Here is a 17,295-nt window from a genome sequence, read left to right as displayed (position 1 = left end):
TGCTAATGGACAAATAATTAAACAGCTCAAAGCAAAAGATAATTTGTGGCAACAAGCCTGTGACCTTTTTACATTTAGGTAGAACAGTGGAAATTTAAAAGTAAAGCATAATTAAATTCTGTAGTTTAACCATTACTTATTCAGTGCTCAAGTCATCACATGTTCAGGCCCGTGTAAAGTTTGCCAATGACCATCTGGATGATCCAGAGGAGGCATGGGAGAAAGTCATGTGGTCAGATGAGACCAAAGTAGAACTTTTTGGTCTAAACTTCACTCGCGGTGTTTGGAAAAATAAGGATGAGTTGCATCCCAAGAACACCATCCCTACTGTGAAACATGAGGGTGGTAACATCAAGCTTTGGGGGTGCTTTTCTGCAAGGTGGACAGGACAACTACACTGTATTAAGGAGAGGATGAATGGGGCCATGTATTGTGGGATTTTGAGCAACAACCTCCTTCCCTCAGTCAGAGCATTGAAGATGGGTCATGGCTGGGTCTTCCAACATGACAATGACCCCAAGCACACAGCCAGGATAACCAAGGAGTAGCTCCATAAGAGGCATATCAAGGTTCTGTAGTGGCCTAGCCAGTCTCCAGACCTAAATCCAATAGGAAATCTTTGGAGGGAGATGAAACTCCGTGTTGCTCGGCAACAGCCCCAAAACCTGACAGATCTAGAGGAGTGGGCCAAAATCCCTGTTGCAGTGTGTGCAAACCTGGTCAAGAACTACAGGAAACGTTTGACCTCTGTAATTGCAAACAAAGGCTTCTGTACCAAATATTAACACTGATTTTCTCAGGTGTTCAAATATTTATGTGCAGCAGTGCAATATAAATACATTCTTTAAAAATCATACAATGTGATTTCCTGAATTTTTTTTTTAAATGCTGTCTCTCACAGTGGGAATGCACCTACAATGTGAATGTCAGACCCCTTAATGAGAACTCAATAGGAGAACTTACAAAATCGCAGGGTGTTCAAATACTTAAGTTGTCAACCAGATGCCAACCACTCAACCCTAATCTTTACAGACAAAACAAGGGTGACTTAAATGGAATGTTAACCTTGAATAGCTGTCTGAATATAAACAGGTGTGTTATTTACTATTGGGGATGGATTTTAAAATAAAGCATTTTTAAGATAACCAACATGAAAACTGTGCTTCATCAATCCTGAGGTTTATAAGATTTCCACTTAACCAGAGGGTTTCAGAATCCCTACTTGTGTTAACAGATCCTGCCCATAGGATACACTTAAAGGAGAAAGAAAGGTAAAAACTAAGTAAGCTTTATCAGAAAGGTCTATGTAAATACAGCCATAAGCACTCACAGAAACGCTGCACTGACTTCTCTGAAAAAAGATTTCTTGTGTCTGTAATTCCTGTGCCACAGATATGCAGCTTTCTGTTCTCTGCTCTTTCCAGCTCCCCCCTCCCTCAAGAATGCTAAGAACTCATTCCCCCCCCTTAGGAATGTGGATCTGAGCAGGAAGCTGACTCATGGGGGCTGATTTACTAATTCACGAATCCGAATCCCGAATGGGAAAAAATCAGATTGGAAACTAACATTTTGCAACTTTTTCGTGAATTGTTGTGACTTTTTCGTGAATTGTCGCAACTTTTTCGTAGCCGTTACGACTTGTGCGAATTGTCGCGACTTTTTTGTAGCTGTTACGACTTGTGCAAATTGTCGTGACTTTTTCGTAGCCGTTACGACTTGCGTGAATTGTCGCGACTTTTTCGTATTGAGCGCTAGTAAACGGCGGGCAAACCTTTCCAATTTTTTCGCGACGGCTACGAAAAAGTAGCGTCACTTTGCACAAGACGTAACGGCTAAGAAAAAGTCACGACAATTTACGAAAAAGTCTTGGCGGCGAAAAAAACGCAAAATACCGATCATTACGAAAAAAACGCATTCGGACGCTTTCGATCCGTTTGTGGATTAGTAAATCGGCCCCATAGTCTTACTAACTGAGCATGTTCACTTAGTCTGGGTGTCTGTGCAGGAGTAAGGCATTATGGGAAATTTCTTTACACAGCTTACCGTTTTTTCTTCCTGTTTGGCTTCTGATCTTCTGAACAGGTGAAATATGGGGAGACTTAAGGGCACTATTGAGACAACTGAAGGTATGCCTGCAGCTTGAGATTAACTCTTTACTAGCCTTTCCTTCTCCTTTAAAGGAAGTGAAGGCACAAAGCGCTACTATGTAAGCCCTTTTCCTGTCCCATTTCATTGTATATCACTTAGCTGATTAGCTGAATTTAGCTAGCCAACTGTATCAAAGACAAGCAAATAAACTAGAATGGAGGGGTCATAAGCTTCATGCCTGATCAGTTTAATCACCGCTCAGTACTATACAGATTTCACTAAAACAACCCTGATGGAGTACTGTGAGAAACCTCAGGATGGAAAAGTGCAGCTTCAATTGCTGTTATTGGGGCAAGTTTACAAGTTTTTTAATGACTGCTGTTGTTGTTCGTATTCAGAGTTGTCTGAAGATGAACGTTCTCTTTAAATCTTACTAGCTAGAATGACTGACACTGAACAAAACAGTATGATAAAATGACTAAAGGGTCAGCAAAGACTTTTGCAGGAAGCCCTCTCATTTAAGGTTGGAACTAATCCATACTACATTACAAAGCGGCACCAGTAGCTATCCACATGCTTTTCAAGCAACTTCTTATTAGTATCCAGGAGATCCACAATGCGCTTCTTTCAAACCAGAATATTATTAGTTTTCTACATTGACAAGTTGGAGGAAAAACACTCAGACATACAGAGAGAACATACAGACTCCTTGAACCTTGCAGATAGGGTCTAAGGCAGAACTCAAGACCCCCAGCACTGCAAAGCAGCAGTGCCAACCACTATACCACCGTACCAACTACCAACTGTTTCTGGGACCAAAAAACACATTCTGATGTGTATGTTATAATGTTATACTATTCTAAAACATTAATATTTAGTATATTTAATATACATTGTATACAGTAGAGAAAAAACTCTGTGACATAATGATACTCTGTAGTGCTACAGTTCTGCACCTTTTATTAATCTGAACAAGTAAAAAGGGTCACCATTAGCAATGCTTGGGCCCCCAGGCATCCCCAATTATTAGCTCACCAATTATCAATGGGGTCCATATGGAAAATGCTCTTCATATGCATGGCCAACCCTCTGACCTGCACCAGCCACTTTCAAATTATGCCAAAACCTGCCCATGATACAATCACATGACTCCCTCACAAGACCAGTCCCTTTTTAGACCTGCAAATTGCTTTACAACTCCCCCTTTGCCATGGGGCACCTGACTGCTGTAGCACCTGATGGCAGCCTTGAGTATACATATATACAGAGAACAGGTTAACTTAATGTTAAACCAAAACCATTCTTACTACAGTTATGAGGTTTATAATCTGTAACATTTAGGGTCTGAGTTATCTGTAGGAAAAGGAAAGTTTGGGTCAGGGGGGATACCAATTTGCTCTTACACCTGATCAGTACTTCTCTTCTTTAAAAAGAACACCATCCTGTGTTAGATTACAGTTAGGCTGCTGCCATCTTTCACCAGCTTCAAGGTTATCCCCGCCTTAGTCGGACTTTTAGATTCAGTGCATGCACTCTCTCTTTACTGAAAAGTTCTGTATTGTGCCGGTGCCAAGTCTGAACAGGCACAGGGGATGCCACAGGGGAAAGCTAAGAAAGATGTTAGCAGTCCTCAGTTTGCTGATTACAGTCACTAGGGGGTACCTAATAAATTTCTACCTTCCCTCCCAGTGACTCAAGCTTTAGGAGGCTATGGTATTAAAAACTGACTTACCAAATAAAGTAGAAAGGTATGAAGACCTGTTCCGAGTCCAACCGAGGACAGTATTCCTAAGCCTACCCAGTAGGCACACCATAAACATTTTTTCTCAACATACTGCACATACTGAAAAACAGGGAAAAAACTGCAATAAATTATGATTGAAGATAAAAATGTTGTACATTTAATTGTTTCAAAATAACAGAAGCAGATGGCATATTATATATATATATATATATATATATATATATATATATTTTTTTTTTTTTTTTATTATTATTAGCATTTATTTATAAAGCGCCAACATATTCCGCAGCGCTGTACAATAAGTGGGTTTCATACATTAGACATACAGAGTAACATATAAAGCAATCAATAACCGATACAAGAGGTGAAGAGGGCCCTGCCCAAAAGAGCTTACAATCTACAAGTGTATATGTGTGTGTTTAAGGGGCTGTAAACCCATCTATAACACTGCACCACAGTGCCCTCTAGATTTTCTATGGAAGCTGCTGGAAAATATAATTATAGATGCAAACAAATTCACTATTGAGAATTCTACTGACCAAAAAACTTTATTATAAATGCAAAATAATCCACCAGGGAGAATACCAATTCCCAACTCTATGTAAGGCATCTTGCGGTTATCTTACAGATAGAGATAATTATGTCATTTTATTCTTCATTATATTATACAGGAACCAAAAATGGGAATAAAGGGCAGACTTGTTAAGTACTGGGAAACTGTGCTTAAATCTTCCAACTCCAATTGCAGGAACAAAGCCAGATTTAAATGAGATCTGCTGGGCTTCTCATTGGAGCATTTTTTGCATTTATAAAGTAGTTGTCGACTGTGAAGATTTGGGGAAAGTTTTTTATTATTGCAATATTGCTTTAAGAATACAACCCTGATGTTGCTACAGCTACCTGCATGCATCAACCATCATTATATATTACATTATTCTGGGATTTGCAGTCCAGCAACAACTGAATAAAGATTGGTTGAGTGGTGCTGTGCAGCAGGGTTTACAACCCTTTTTAAAAAAAAAAATAATAATAAATATACTTAACATTATGTATGTTGTTTTTGCTTTGTTTTTTCATGAAGTGATCTACTTACCTATAGTTTTTAAACAGATATTTGTGAGAAAAGTGCATATTTACCCTTTTGCTTTATTAATAGAGCACCTTCTGTTATAGTAAAAGTAATTAAACAAATACCTGCATCATTAGACAATTTGGTGTGGGTGGGATGAACAAGCTTGGGACCACTAAAGTTATTCAGGAAGCTTAAGTCACCTAGTTTTTCATGTGAAGAATAATCCATACTAAGGAGAAAATCCCTTGTTATACACAATAAAAGAAGAAAGGATTGTGCAACTGAAGTTACCTTTAACATTATTTTTTTAACGTGCATGTCTTTTTTTCAATTTTGCCAACCTTCATTCTTTCCAACCTGGGGGCTGGGAGAAAAAGCTGCCACATGAAGCAGTTAAGGGGGTACACAACTGACTTGGCAGTACAAATTTTAACAAAATGTAAGTGCTAAGTGAGCTCATATCTCGTGCATTATATGTCAATGGCATGAGCCCTCTTATTCTGTCAAGGGCCTATTTTCTATAGAAGGACATGAGGCACATGCCTAAGGTTCAAGTGAGGGGCTTTGGGTGCACATAAAGAAAAGATGATTGTCGGACAAGAAGGACGGACAAGGGAGGCCTACACCGAGCAACATTAGATGGGGTTTTCCAGATAAGCCATCTTTCTGTAATATGGGTTTGCACACCTTATGGGGCTGATTTACTAACCCACGAATCCGACCCGAATTGGAAAAGTTCCGACTTGAAAACGAACATTTTGCGACATATTTCGTATGTTTTGCGATTTTTTCGGATTCTGTACGAATTTTTCGTTACCAATACGATTTTTGCGTAAAAACGCGAGTTTTTCGTATCCATTACGAAAGTTGCGTAAAAAGTTGCGCATTTTTCGTAGCGTTAAAACTTACGCGAAAAGTTGCGCATTTTTCAAATGCGCAACTTTTCGCGTAAGTTTTAACGCTACGAAAAATGCGCAACTTTTTACGCAACTTTCGTAATGGATAGGAAAACTCGCGTTTTTACGCAAAAATCGTATTGGTAACGAAAAATTCGTAAAATTCGCAAAACATACGAAAAAAATCGCAAAATACCGATCATTACGAAAAAAACGCAATCGGACTCCATTCGACCCGTTCGTGGGTAAGTAAATCAGCCCCTATATCTGCTAAAAAATAATTTAAACGTTAAATAAACCTAATATTTTGTTTTGCTCTGGAAAGGATTAATTATCTCTTAGCTGGGATCAAGTACAGGGTACAGTTTTATTATTACAGAGAAAAGGGAAATCATTTGTAAAATTATTTGGTTATAATGGAGTCTAAGTGAGATTGCCTTTCTGTAATTTGGAGCTTTCTGGATAAGTGGTTTCCAGATAATAGATCCCAAATAATCCTATATATCATTTTCTGTTTAGGGTTAATTTCTGGAGAATCCATTATTTTCTCCATCTCCACTGATTCTAGATATACCTTTTTGAATATGATGCCAGCAACATCTTTAAAAAAAGTTGAACCAGGGGCATGTTTTTCACTGTGTTGCACCACCTATTTTTAAACAACACCCATTTTTGCCTGATATAGGATTTCAGCTACTTAACAGTCAGGCTCTCTCCATTTTTCAACATAATGAGTTCAGGTATGGGACCTGTTATCCAGAATGCTCGGGACCTGGGGTATTCTGGATAATGGACTTTTCTGTTATTTGGATCTCCATACCTTAAGTCTGCTAAAAATCATTTAAATATTGAATAAACCCAATAGGCTTGTTTTGCCTCCTATAAGGATTAAATATATCTAAGTTGGGATTAAGTACAAGGTTCTGTCTTATTACAGAGAAAAAGGAAATCATTTTCAAAAATCAAAATTATTTGCTAATAATGAGTCTATGGGAGACAGCCTTTCCGTAATTCGGAACTTTCTGTATAATTGGTTTCCGGATAACGGGTCCCATACCTGTAAAATGTTTTTAACAGTTCTGGACTGTAGGAAGGCAAGTTTTGCACCCGGACTATCTATTGTCTTGCCAAAATAAGCAAGGGTTTCCCTGAAAAAAGACATTGTCTGGATGGCAGCATGTGTGCCTCCAAAATCTGTACATATCATTCAGAATTAATGGTGCCTTCCCAGATATGCAAGCTACCCATGCCATGGTAATTAATGCACCCCTTATACCATAACAGATGCTGGATTCTGCACTGATATCAAGCCGAGTGGTCCTTCTTTTTAACACAAAGGATGCAGTGTCCATAATTTCCAAAAAGATTTTTACATTTTTTGATTTGTTAGACCACAGCACAGTTTTCCACTTCAACTTATTATCCCCAAGCAGTCATTTCCTCTACAGAACTGTGTCTGTTTTTAATGCAGTGCCGCCTAGGGGCTAAAGATCACAGACATCCTATATTGGCTTTTGGCCTTTTCCCTTGTGTAAAGAGATTTCTCTGGATTCTCTGAATCTTTTAATGTTATTATGTACTGTGGATAATGAAATCCCTACATTTATGATGAAGAATGTTGTTCTAAAATTGTTGCAATATTTGCTTGCCCCTCCTCATCTTTACTTCTTTGTTGACTTTACTTAATTTGACTTTTTGTTGCCCCTCTCAACTTCTTTGAAACATGTGGCTTGCATCCAATTCAAATAAGAATATATATTCTAAACAATAATTATGGTGTCTTTGTACTATTGGCAATTAAAAATAGTGTTTAATAGCAATTTGTAAATAATTTCATTCTCTTTTATTTTACACTTTACACAGTGACCCAACTTTTTTGAAAACAGGTTTGTAAAACAGAACTGCCATTTTAAGTATCTGATATATTTGTTTATAATATTTGTTTTGCCAAAAGATACAATGTTATCTATATACTGAGTAAACTAAGTCCTCTTGAAGCAGATTGCTTTGCAAAACCATGATACGTGTGTGCCAGCTCATGCCATGCTCTTGGAGAATGAGAAGTGAAAAACATACCTGTTGATGTGTTCCTTCTATATAATACGCTACTGAAAGAACTGCAAGCAGCAATAAAACAGACACCACCATCATCCGACGGTGCCATAATCTTAAGAGGAAACAAAATATGTCCAAGTGTTAGAAACTTAAGTGCAGCATCAGAACATAAAGCAATGAGTGATGATCATAAGTAAAGATAAGGGCTTTAACTATGCTTTAAATATTACATTACAAGAAAAAACATTTTATTATTGAGCCAGCCCTATTTTAGACTGGTTGGCTACAGGATGCTTCAGTAAATGATTATTTTTCATTTAGCATGATATGCTCCATAGGACATGATACTGGTAGTAGCTATGTTTTGTTTTTACTGTGGCTCAGGCATTCAAATCTTTTTTTGGGACAGGAACAATTTAGAGGTTTAAAAAAATATATCAGAACAATATAGAAACATAAATAGAATATAAATAAAAATATAATAGAAAATATACATATAAAGAAAATATAAAACAGTATAAACTGAGTGATTACAGTCTTAGGCCAGGCCCCCATAGGTGATTAAATCGAAAGCCAGTGAACAACTAAAATCTAACAGCAAAATAAAAAATATTTGTAATATTAGTTAGTTAATGTAATCTATAAAGGCTGGAGTAAGCAGATGTCTAACATAATAGCCAAAACTTTCATGCCTGCTTTCAGCTCTCTAACCTCTTAGTCAGTGACTATGGGACATAACTGTCAAGTTAGTTTGTGAGCAACAGGTCAGATTTAAAAGCATACTAACTGATTATGTCCCATATGCCCCCAGTGTAGTGCTCTGGCTATTATGTTAGAAATCTGCTCATTCCAGCCTTTATAGATTACATTTTTGCCTAACTAACTATATTGAAAACATTTATTATTTTGCGCAGTCTATCCATTTTCATTTTTACACTGAACTGCTCTTTTAATCCTGCTAAAGAGTCTCTAGGCTGGGTCTGACAAAAAGGAATTTCCTTACACCTGACATATTTACCAGCCTGAAACTCATAGATGTACAAGTAGAAATTTGTCTTTGCATTAAGTATTTTGTTACTATGCCTATTTTAATTGAAATGTCTTAAGTAAGGATTTTTTATGACCATCTAACCCAATATATTGCTGTTTATTGATCTTATTCACTAATAAGAGCACAATGTAAATTTTTACTTGATTATGACATACATGCAACAGTCACAAGTTTATGGCACATGATAGTGCATAGCTCAGCGTGCTACAAAATTTAACTTGTAGTACATTTAAATGATAAAAACTGTTAATTTAGAAGCTTGTCATGCATTTCCAGCTTTCTAACATCAGCAGTTTTCCACCACTCTCAGAGCACTTTAATATCCTTGTGCTGATATGCAATGTTCAAAGGTTCTAGTGACAAAGTCTTCTTAAATGTGGCAAGACCTGTTGACAGATTTCAACATAAGCTGCATTCTGAAGATAATGAGCTGGTCAGCAAGACTAATTTACTCAGATAAAACATTACAAACTTATAATTCTTACAACTTACAAACAAGAGAACAAATAAACTTTACATATTCACCTTATGCTCCAATCCTTCAAGGTTATTAGGACTTCGAGAATAAAATACTGTAAGGTAATTAGTGGTTTTCTCCAGAGAACAATACTTTGTCTTTCTTCTCTGTCCCTGCTCTTCCTATCACTCAAAAAGGAGGGGTCTGAAAAAAACAAGTAAGCATAATTATCTTAAACAGATACTTATTATTGTTTTAAAGGGGCGGTTCACCTTAATTAGCCAAAAATGTAACCTATAAAGGCTGGAGTGAGCAGATATAATTTGATAGCCAGAACACTACTTCCTCCTTTACAGCTCCCTAACCTCTTGGTTAGTCAGAGACTTGAGGGGGGCCCCATGAGACATAACCGTTCAGCAGACAGTTATGTCCCATATGCAGCCCCCCAACTCGCTGATTGGTTACCAACTTTTAACAGTTTAAGGAGTTACAAAGTAAGAAAAAGAGTTCTGGCTATTATGTTAGACATCCTTTCACTCCAGCCTTTATTTTATGGAATACCCCATTCCTAGACCTTTGAAACTGGTTTTTCTTACCTTTCCTCTTCTTAATCTTTCCAGCTTTTTAATAGGGGCCACAGACCCTCCAAAGCTAAAAACTAATCTTCTGTGAGGCTACAATTGTTACTTTTTCTTACTTATCTTTCTATGTAGACCCTCTTCTATTCATATTCCCAACTCTTGTTTAAACCGCTACCAGGTTGCTAGGGTAAACTATAACCTAGCAACCAGATAGCTGCTGAAATATGAAACTGGAGAGCTGCTGAACAAAAAACTTACTTACTGCAAAATATAAAATTAAAACCAACTGCTGATTTTTCCATCGGGTACAAGCTCTTTGCCAGGGAAGAGCTGCAACTTAATGATGATGGTGCAGCTGCTTTTTTGTGAAAGGATGGCTAGAGGGTTGATGAAGGATTTTAAACTAGCCATGGAAAGGTATAGTAATTCTGCAAAAGATAGGGAAGATCAGGGTCGGGGCATGATAAGATTACACTGGAGTGGAGAAGTGAATGAGGACATCATAAATGTCAGGGAGGAAAACAAGTTATGTGAAAACTATAAGAACTGATACAAAGGTTAAGGGCTCTGGCACACGGGGAGATTAGTCGCCCGCGGCAAAAATCCCTGTTCGCGGGCGACTAATCTCCCCGAGTTGCCTACCCCTGCCATCCCCCCGGCGAACATGTAAGTCGCCGGTGGGATGGCAGACGCGGCGGGGCGATTTCAGGAAATCGCAGAAAAAGACTCGCGAACAGGGAGTTTTGCCGCGGGCGACTAATCTCCCCGTGTCCAGAGCCCTAAATATAGGTTTACTAACGCAAGAAGCTTAACGGGTAAAATGGAAGAGCCGAAGTTAATTAAACTGAATGAGAAATATGATGTCATTGGCACTGCTGACACATGGCTGAGCAGTAAATATAGTGGGCTGTTCTTTATTTTGGAGGGATAAGGGAAACAGAAAAAGAGTAGGGGTATGTCTTTATGTTAACCATGATCTGAAACCTAGCCTAAAGAACAAAGCTGTATAGTCAAATAACAGGGCTGAAAGCCTTATCGGTTGAACTTTCTTCAACAAAGAAAGACACTCCGCTCCTCTAGCAAACAAAAAAGGGTGCAAATTTGGGGTTATTATGTACTCAGTTCCTCTTTTTCCTGTAAATATCTGGTCCTTCACTATTTGTTTTGGTTAACCAAATATTTAAAAATAAATATTCTAGTCAAACATAAGGTAAGTTGTATTTTAGGTGTTGTCATCAATTAAAATCCATAATCCAATCAACATAAATTTTAAGATTTAAGTTATAAAATGGAAAATACGAACCACCAAGCATTATAAGAAAAAATGGCAATAAGGCATTGGTGTGGATGTGGTATTCTATCCCTTCATTTAATCAACTAGCTAAGCAGTAACATTCATCGGCAATTTAGTTAAGATATCAACAAATCAAAAAATGTAAAAGAAAAAGCACACACTAAATAGTCTTAAAGTACAAATCCAAACAACTATTTTTGCACAGAAAGTGCATATGTCAGTAATGAGGCTAGCCAGACCTGCTGCAGTGGTTGGAGTCCGAGCATAAAATCATTATTGTCATTGTTGTGTGCCTGTGCTTGTGCACACAAAATAAATATATATTGTGTAAGTTACCAAATAATAAATGTATGCAATTTTGTTCTTGCACAGGCCTTTATATAGCACCACACACATTTAGGGGCCCATTTATCAAAGTACAATTGCTTCTGAATACAAAAAAATCGTATTTTTTTTTTTAATTTAAGTTTTCATACTGTGTTTGCGTATTTTTTGAGACTTTTTCATACTTTGCAACAAAAGCACGACAAGTTGTGCAACAGAATCGTATTTGTACAGTCGTTCGGATACGAAAAATTTGTGACTTTCGAATCGCCGAAACGATATTATCGTGACTAATACAATTTTTCCGTAAGCATTTTTGTGACATTTCCGATCATCAGAAATTATCGTCCGAATTTTACCCATTTCGGGATTCGAACTCGTACTTTGGTGAATCAGCCCCTTAGTATACTGTTTCTAAAAAGCTGTACAAAAGAACATTTCTTGCAATAAAAACCTATTACAGTAAAATAAGAAAGAATACTAAACAACTCTGTGACATGTTTCAAGAGATTTAGCTGCAGTTTATGAATCAATAAAATTAGAATGATCCAATTCAGTTGCAAGAATACATAAATATATATCTGGCTTACCTTGAAAGCTTCCATTGTTTTGTTCTTTAGCCATTCCAACACGCCTCTGTTCACAATCAGTGCCATTCTCTGCCATTTCCTATGCCACCTTGTCTTGTGACTCTTACATAGAAGGAAAAAAACAAATACGTGTCATGGCTGGTTTGATAATAGGAATAGTAATACAGCATACCAAAATAAATTTTAGATTGCACTGCTCATGTCAAATAAAAGTAATAAGCAGCTTGAATGAAGAAATATGTTGTGATGTCTGCTGATACTGTTAAAGGAACAGTAACACCAAAAAATGAAAGTGTATAAAAGTAATGACAATATATTGTACTGCTGCCCTGCATTGCTACAACTGGTGTGTTTGCCTCAGAAAGACTACTATAGTTTATATAAGTAAGCTGCTGTGTAGCCATGGGGGCAGCCATTCAAAGGAGAAAAGGCACAGGTTACTTAGCAGATAACAGATAAACCCCCATTATATTGGGCTTATCTACTAGTTATCTGCTATGTAACCTGTGCCTTTTCTCCTTTTTTCCAGCTTGAATGGCTGCCCCCATGGCTACACAGCAGCTTATTTATATAAACTATAGTAGTCTTTCTGAGGCAAACACACCAGTTGTAGGAATGCAGGGCAGCAGTACAAACCGGATTCCAAAAACAAAACACTAAACAAATTGTGAATAAAAACTGAACGCAATGATATGGAGGTGCCAACTTCTAATATTTTATTCAGAATAAAACATAAATCACGGAACAAAAGTTTAAACTGAGAAAATGTACCATTTTAAATATGTTGATTCAGAATTTCATGGTGTCAACAAATCCCAAAAAAGTTGGGACAAGTAGCAATAAGAGGCTGGAAAAAGTTAATTTGAGCATAACGAAGAGCTGGAAGATCAAATAACACTAATTAGGTCAATTGGCAACTTGATTGGGTATAAAAAGAGCTTCTCAGAGTTGCAGTGTCTCTCAGAAGCCAAGATGGGGAGAGGATCACCAATTCCCACAATGTTGCGCAGAAAGATAGTGGAGCAATATCAGAAAGGTGTTACCCAGCGAAAAATTGCAAAGATTTTGCATCTATCATCATCAACTGTGCATAACATCATCCGAAGATTCAGAGAATCTGGAACAATCTCTGTGCGTAAGGGTCAAGGCCGTAAAACCATACTGGATGCCCGTGATCTCCGGGCCCTTAAACGACACTGCACCACAAACAGGAATGCTACTGGTAAAGGAAATCACAGAATGGGCTCAGGAATACTTCCAGAAACCATTGTCAGTGAACACAATCCACCGTGCCATCCACCATTGCCAGCTGAAACTCTACAGTGCAAAGAAGAAGCCATTTCTAAGCAAGATCCACAAGCTCAGGCGTTTTCACTGGGCCAGGGATCATTTAAAATGGAGTGTGGCAAAATGGAAGACTGTTCTGTGGTCAGACGAGTCACGATTCGAAGTTCTTTTTGGAAATCTGGGACGCCATGTCATCCGGACCAAAGAGGACAAGGACAACCCAAGTTGTTATCAACGCTCAGTTCAGAAGCCTGCATCTCTGATGGTATGGGGTTGCATGAGTGCATGAGGCATGGGCAGCTTGCATGTCTGGAAAGGCAGCATCAATGCAGAAAAATATATTCAGGTTCTAGAACAACATATGCTCCTATCCAGACGTCATCTCTTTCAGGGAAGACCCTGCATTTTTCAACAAGATAATGCCAGACCACATTCTGCATCAATCACAACATCATGGCTGCGTAGGAGAAGGATCCGGGTACTGAAATGGCCAGTCTGCAGTCCAGATCTTTCACGTATAGAGAACATTTGGCGCATCATAAAGAGGAAGGTGCGACAAAGAAGGCCCAAGACGATTGAACAGTTAGAGGCCTGTATTAGACAAGAATGGGAGAGCATTCCTATTCCTAAACTTGAGAAACTGGTCTCCTCGGTCCCCAGACGTCTGTTGAGTGTTGTAAGAAGAAGGGGAGATGCCACACAGTGGTGAAAATGGCCTTGTCCCAACTTTTTTGGGATTTGTTGACACCATGAAATTCTGAATCAACATATTTTTCCCTTAAAATGGTACATTTTCTCAGTTTAAACTTTTGTTCCGTGATTTATGTTCTATTCTGAATAAAATATTAGAAGTTGGCACCTCCACATCATTGCATTCAGTTTTTATTCACAATTTGTTTAGTGTCCCAACTTTTTTGGAATCCGGGTTGTACATTATATTGTAATTACTTTTATACACTTTCATTTTTTGGTGTTACTGTTCCTTTAAGACAAAAAGCAGCAGTGAACAGATCATTGAAAGATGAAGAAAACCATTTTCATGATTTAGTACTCCTTGCACTAGGCAGACAAGTTACTAATCGTGGTTTAAAAAACAAAACGGAGAGCTAAAACATATATAAAATATATATAAAAACATTTCTAAATAACGTATACACCAAACCTATTCCTATCCAATATAGTCCTTTTGCACAATAACTACTATAGGGATGAACATATGGCCCAACTTTCAGATCAAGTAATACCTGAACCCAGCGTTACTAGTAAGATGAGTAGGGGAACCAATGCTAAAAATACCTGGTTACACCATTTTCATTATTTACACACTGTCCCACCTAACTGAATCATATAGCTTCTGCAGGCAGGCCAGTTATTTCTGTAGCAGGTTCTGGTTCCAAGAGGTTGCATTGTTTATGGAATACTCTCAAGCATAGAAACATATGCCAGCATATACACATGATTTTACAGAAGTAACATTTAGGGTTAAATTTCCCTCCAAATTTTTTTTTGCACATTCACTTACCAGAAATTACTTTAGATTTGTAAATATATTTTATTTATAAATATCTGGTGCAGAAACAGGAAGTGCACTAGCTCTGTCTAATGCAAAGCTCTTTAGGGTGAAGACACATGGGGCTACTAGTAGCAGCTACTTGCCGTAGCTAATAAAACAGACAATGTAGATCATTTACTGGTAATTGTCTCTACTTGTGTTTTAGCAGAAGCAATTATCAGTATTGTCTATGGCGGAGTATTTTCTGGCATTTAGTAGCCGTGAAAAAGTAGCTGCTACTAGTTGCTCTGTGTGACTTCACCCTTAAGGATGATAATGAGGAAACATTTATTAAGCTTAGAACACCCCCTAATATCTAGCTGTATTGTACCGATGCAATGGTAAGGCTCTGAAACTCATCTTTAGGCTAACTGCAGTATATATCAAGTTAGTGTTAGAAGTCAGTTATGGATCTGTTTTGTTTATCTTTTCACATGCTCTATGTATGTGCAATTGAAGGTAATATATATAAGGCTATTTATGTTCTCTGCACTGCTGGCTCTGACTCTAAAACAATGTAATAATAGAAGCTTATAAACAGAACTGGAAGAGAACTGACCTATAACACTGTTTAAACCAAGTCTGAACTGGAATACAGAAAAGGATTAACAAATACTGATATTTGGAATTACAAATACGCATTAACATTTTTTTTATTCTTGTAAACCTTCCCATATGCAGAAATCAAATTTAACTTAAGATAGGCACTGCTTCACCTTTGAAACATGGTGATTATGATAACTTGACATTAAATACTGTCCTGCAATCAGTCTACTTAATACTGTTGTCTAATAAGCGAAGCATGAAGTTAAAAAACAGAAAGAGCTTTCTGCTTGGATATTTTGGAATATTCTTATATCTTGGAGCACATTACCTCCATAGATGTCTTGAGATCTGATATAAATCTGTCTGGAAGGTGTCTTTGGCAGAAGACTGATGAGAGACCCAAATGCAGTATATATCAAGTTTTTCTAACACTAACTTTCTGCAAACAGATTCTACCTTCAGAATATTACCTAGTAAATTGTCACTGTTTAGAATTGGTCAAATATTAGCTTAGGTTAGATTAGCAATGTCCTCCAAAGTAAGGATACTAATTCTCAGAACATTCTGAGTAATGGAAGAATAACAATAGTATGGAAATGGATGGAAATATGTTCTTTTTTCACTGCCTTATAGGATGGTACTGTGTAAGGAATAATGACAGCTGCCATAGTAGTTGCCCTAAAATTCATTTGATTCTGGATGTTTTGTAAAGTATGGGAACCGTGTGCCTTTAAAGGAGAACTTAACCCTAACCCTAAAAAATATGGCTTGAAATGCCATATATTGAACATATTGAAACATCCTAAAGGTCCATCACTTCTATAGCAGCAATGCTCCAGGCATTATAATTTTTTATAAAAGCTCTCATCTTGGATTTTGTTAGAAGTGTCAGCGATACTTACATGCTCAGTGTGCTCTGAGCAGCTGTTGAGAAGCTTAGCTGATTCTAACGGGCTGATAATTAAATTCTGATGCTAACAGCATCGGTTTCAGAGCTGCCTAATCAGCCTTATATCATGACAATTATATTATATTTTATATTGTGAGCCAGTCCCTAAGCTCAGTAAAGGACAGTGGCACAGAGTATGTGCAATAAATCAGCAGAAGAGAAGATGGAGAGCTACTGTGGTTGCCTTGGGCTGGTCCAGAAGCCCAAAACATAATATACAACGTTTCTGCCCTACTTCTTTAGTTCAGCTTTAGTTATCCTTTAAGATGAAAGTCACATACATTCTGACAGTAAACTTATGGCCCAGATTCATAAGGGCAAGGAAAAGGTTAATTACTGGGTGTGCCAAATACTTAGGTGCCTCCATTGATTATACTCTTATATCAGATCCCAGCCAGCATTCATCATCTTTTCAATGAAAAATGTGCCGGCATCTTTGCTCCTGTCTCTTGATCTTTGCTCTGGCCCTGGGCTGTGCACATGCACAGTGGAGAAAGAGTTAAGATTTTTTTACTCTAAGTTCCAAAAACAGAATCCCTGTGAAAGGAAAGAAGATGGTGGTGGCATGCTCAATAGAACATTACCCCAGGCCTATGCATATTTCAGCAAAGAGAAGGGCCTGGGTCTGAAGTAATTATCATTCACTGCCCCCCTTCCCCCCATAGTGTATAGCGAATTGGCAACTCCTCCGCTAAATATTTCTACCTATGCTGACATTAGATGGGGAGGAGTTAGGTACAATACTCTCCCACCAATAATTAATAGATTGACAGAGAGACCAGCTGCAGAACACAGTTAAAAGTTGCTGC

General features: G+C 37.7%; 1 protein-coding gene across 2 annotated transcripts in view; it reads right to left on the bottom strand.

Moving 5' to 3' along the window:
- Nucleotides 1–17,295, bottom strand: part of vmp1 (vacuole membrane protein 1) — a 109,843-nt gene that overhangs the window by 90,720 nt on the left and 1,828 nt on the right. For both annotated transcript variants that reach the window (XM_031895884.1, NM_001007876.1), the window contains 4 exon segments: nt 12,153–12,254; nt 9,432–9,567; nt 7,877–7,967; nt 3,821–3,931 (listed from right to left, as the gene is read on the bottom strand). In XM_031895884.1, the coding sequence (XP_031751744.1) occupies nt 3,821–3,931; nt 7,877–7,967; nt 9,432–9,567; nt 12,153–12,228 (414 nt within the window). In that variant the 5' untranslated portion in view covers nt 12,229–12,254.

The sequence above is a fragment of the Xenopus tropicalis genome, chromosome 2 (genome assembly GCF_000004195.4).
Source record: "Xenopus tropicalis strain Nigerian chromosome 2, UCB_Xtro_10.0, whole genome shotgun sequence".
Lineage (NCBI taxonomy): Eukaryota > Metazoa > Chordata > Amphibia > Anura > Pipidae > Xenopus > Xenopus tropicalis.
The sequence above is the reverse complement of the archived record's forward strand: the minus strand, read 5'-3'. Positions and strand labels throughout refer to the sequence as shown.